The sequence below is a fragment of the Pterocles gutturalis genome, unplaced genomic scaffold (genome assembly GCF_000699245.1).
Source record: "Pterocles gutturalis isolate BGI_N339 unplaced genomic scaffold, ASM69924v1 scaffold27737, whole genome shotgun sequence".
In the NCBI taxonomy this organism is placed as follows: domain Eukaryota; kingdom Metazoa; phylum Chordata; class Aves; order Pterocliformes; family Pteroclidae; genus Pterocles; species Pterocles gutturalis.
Genome location: NW_010111041.1, coordinates 6,987 through 7,604, shown reverse-complemented (window position 1 = coordinate 7,604; position 618 = coordinate 6,987). Strand labels below are relative to the sequence as shown.

The 618-nt window shown below is 52.8% G+C and overlaps 1 protein-coding gene across 1 annotated transcript in view; it reads right to left on the bottom strand.

Moving 5' to 3' along the window:
- Positions 1–341: 341 nt before the first annotated feature.
- LOC104461887 (torsin-1A-interacting protein 2-like) overlaps positions 342–618 on the bottom strand; it is a 2,612-nt gene continuing 2,335 nt past the window's right edge. The window contains 1 exon segment of the mRNA XM_010073627.1: positions 342–618. This exon segment is cut by the window's right edge and continues 32 nt beyond it. Coding sequence (XP_010071929.1) covers positions 342–618 — 277 coding nt within the window.

The following is a 618-nucleotide window of genomic DNA, read 5'->3' as shown; positions in this document are numbered from 1 at the left end:
AATATCTTTCTGATGTACTAGTTGTGTGTGTTATTTGTGGATTTCCTGATAGAAACGCTATCTGCAAAGTTCTGTTTTCCCTCCTGGCTCCCCACACAACAATGTTCTCCTGTGCAATTAGCAGTCTTTTTTTTTTCATCTGCCAGAAGGAAGCTTGTGATCTATCACCTCCAGGACTCAGCTGGCCAAATGGCCTGGATCAACTTGTACCTGTCGAACTCTTCCCAGGAAGATATGAGAAACAAACTGAAGAGAAGTAACCCTGGTGGTGGCTCCACCTGCACCGGAGTCAGCCAGGACCATCTTTCCAACTCTCCCTGGGGCTCTGTCAGCCTTTGCCCCTAGGGTTTGGTGTGGACATGGCAGCCCTCCTTCTCGATGGTCTGCACTGGGTGGATCGGAAGGACCAGGTGGGAGATGCGGCTCCACAGCCCACTCAGCTTGTCAGAGTCCATGTGGTCGTAGGAGCTAGGGCTCCTCGTGTTGGTGAACTTGGCCCAGAGGAAGTCACGGACCCTCTCTTCGGCCTGCTGGGGGCTGATTTGGGTTTCTAGCGTTTCCTCCTCCAGCAGCACGGTCAGCAGCAGGGCTACATCCTTGAAAGCAGCACTTTCGTGG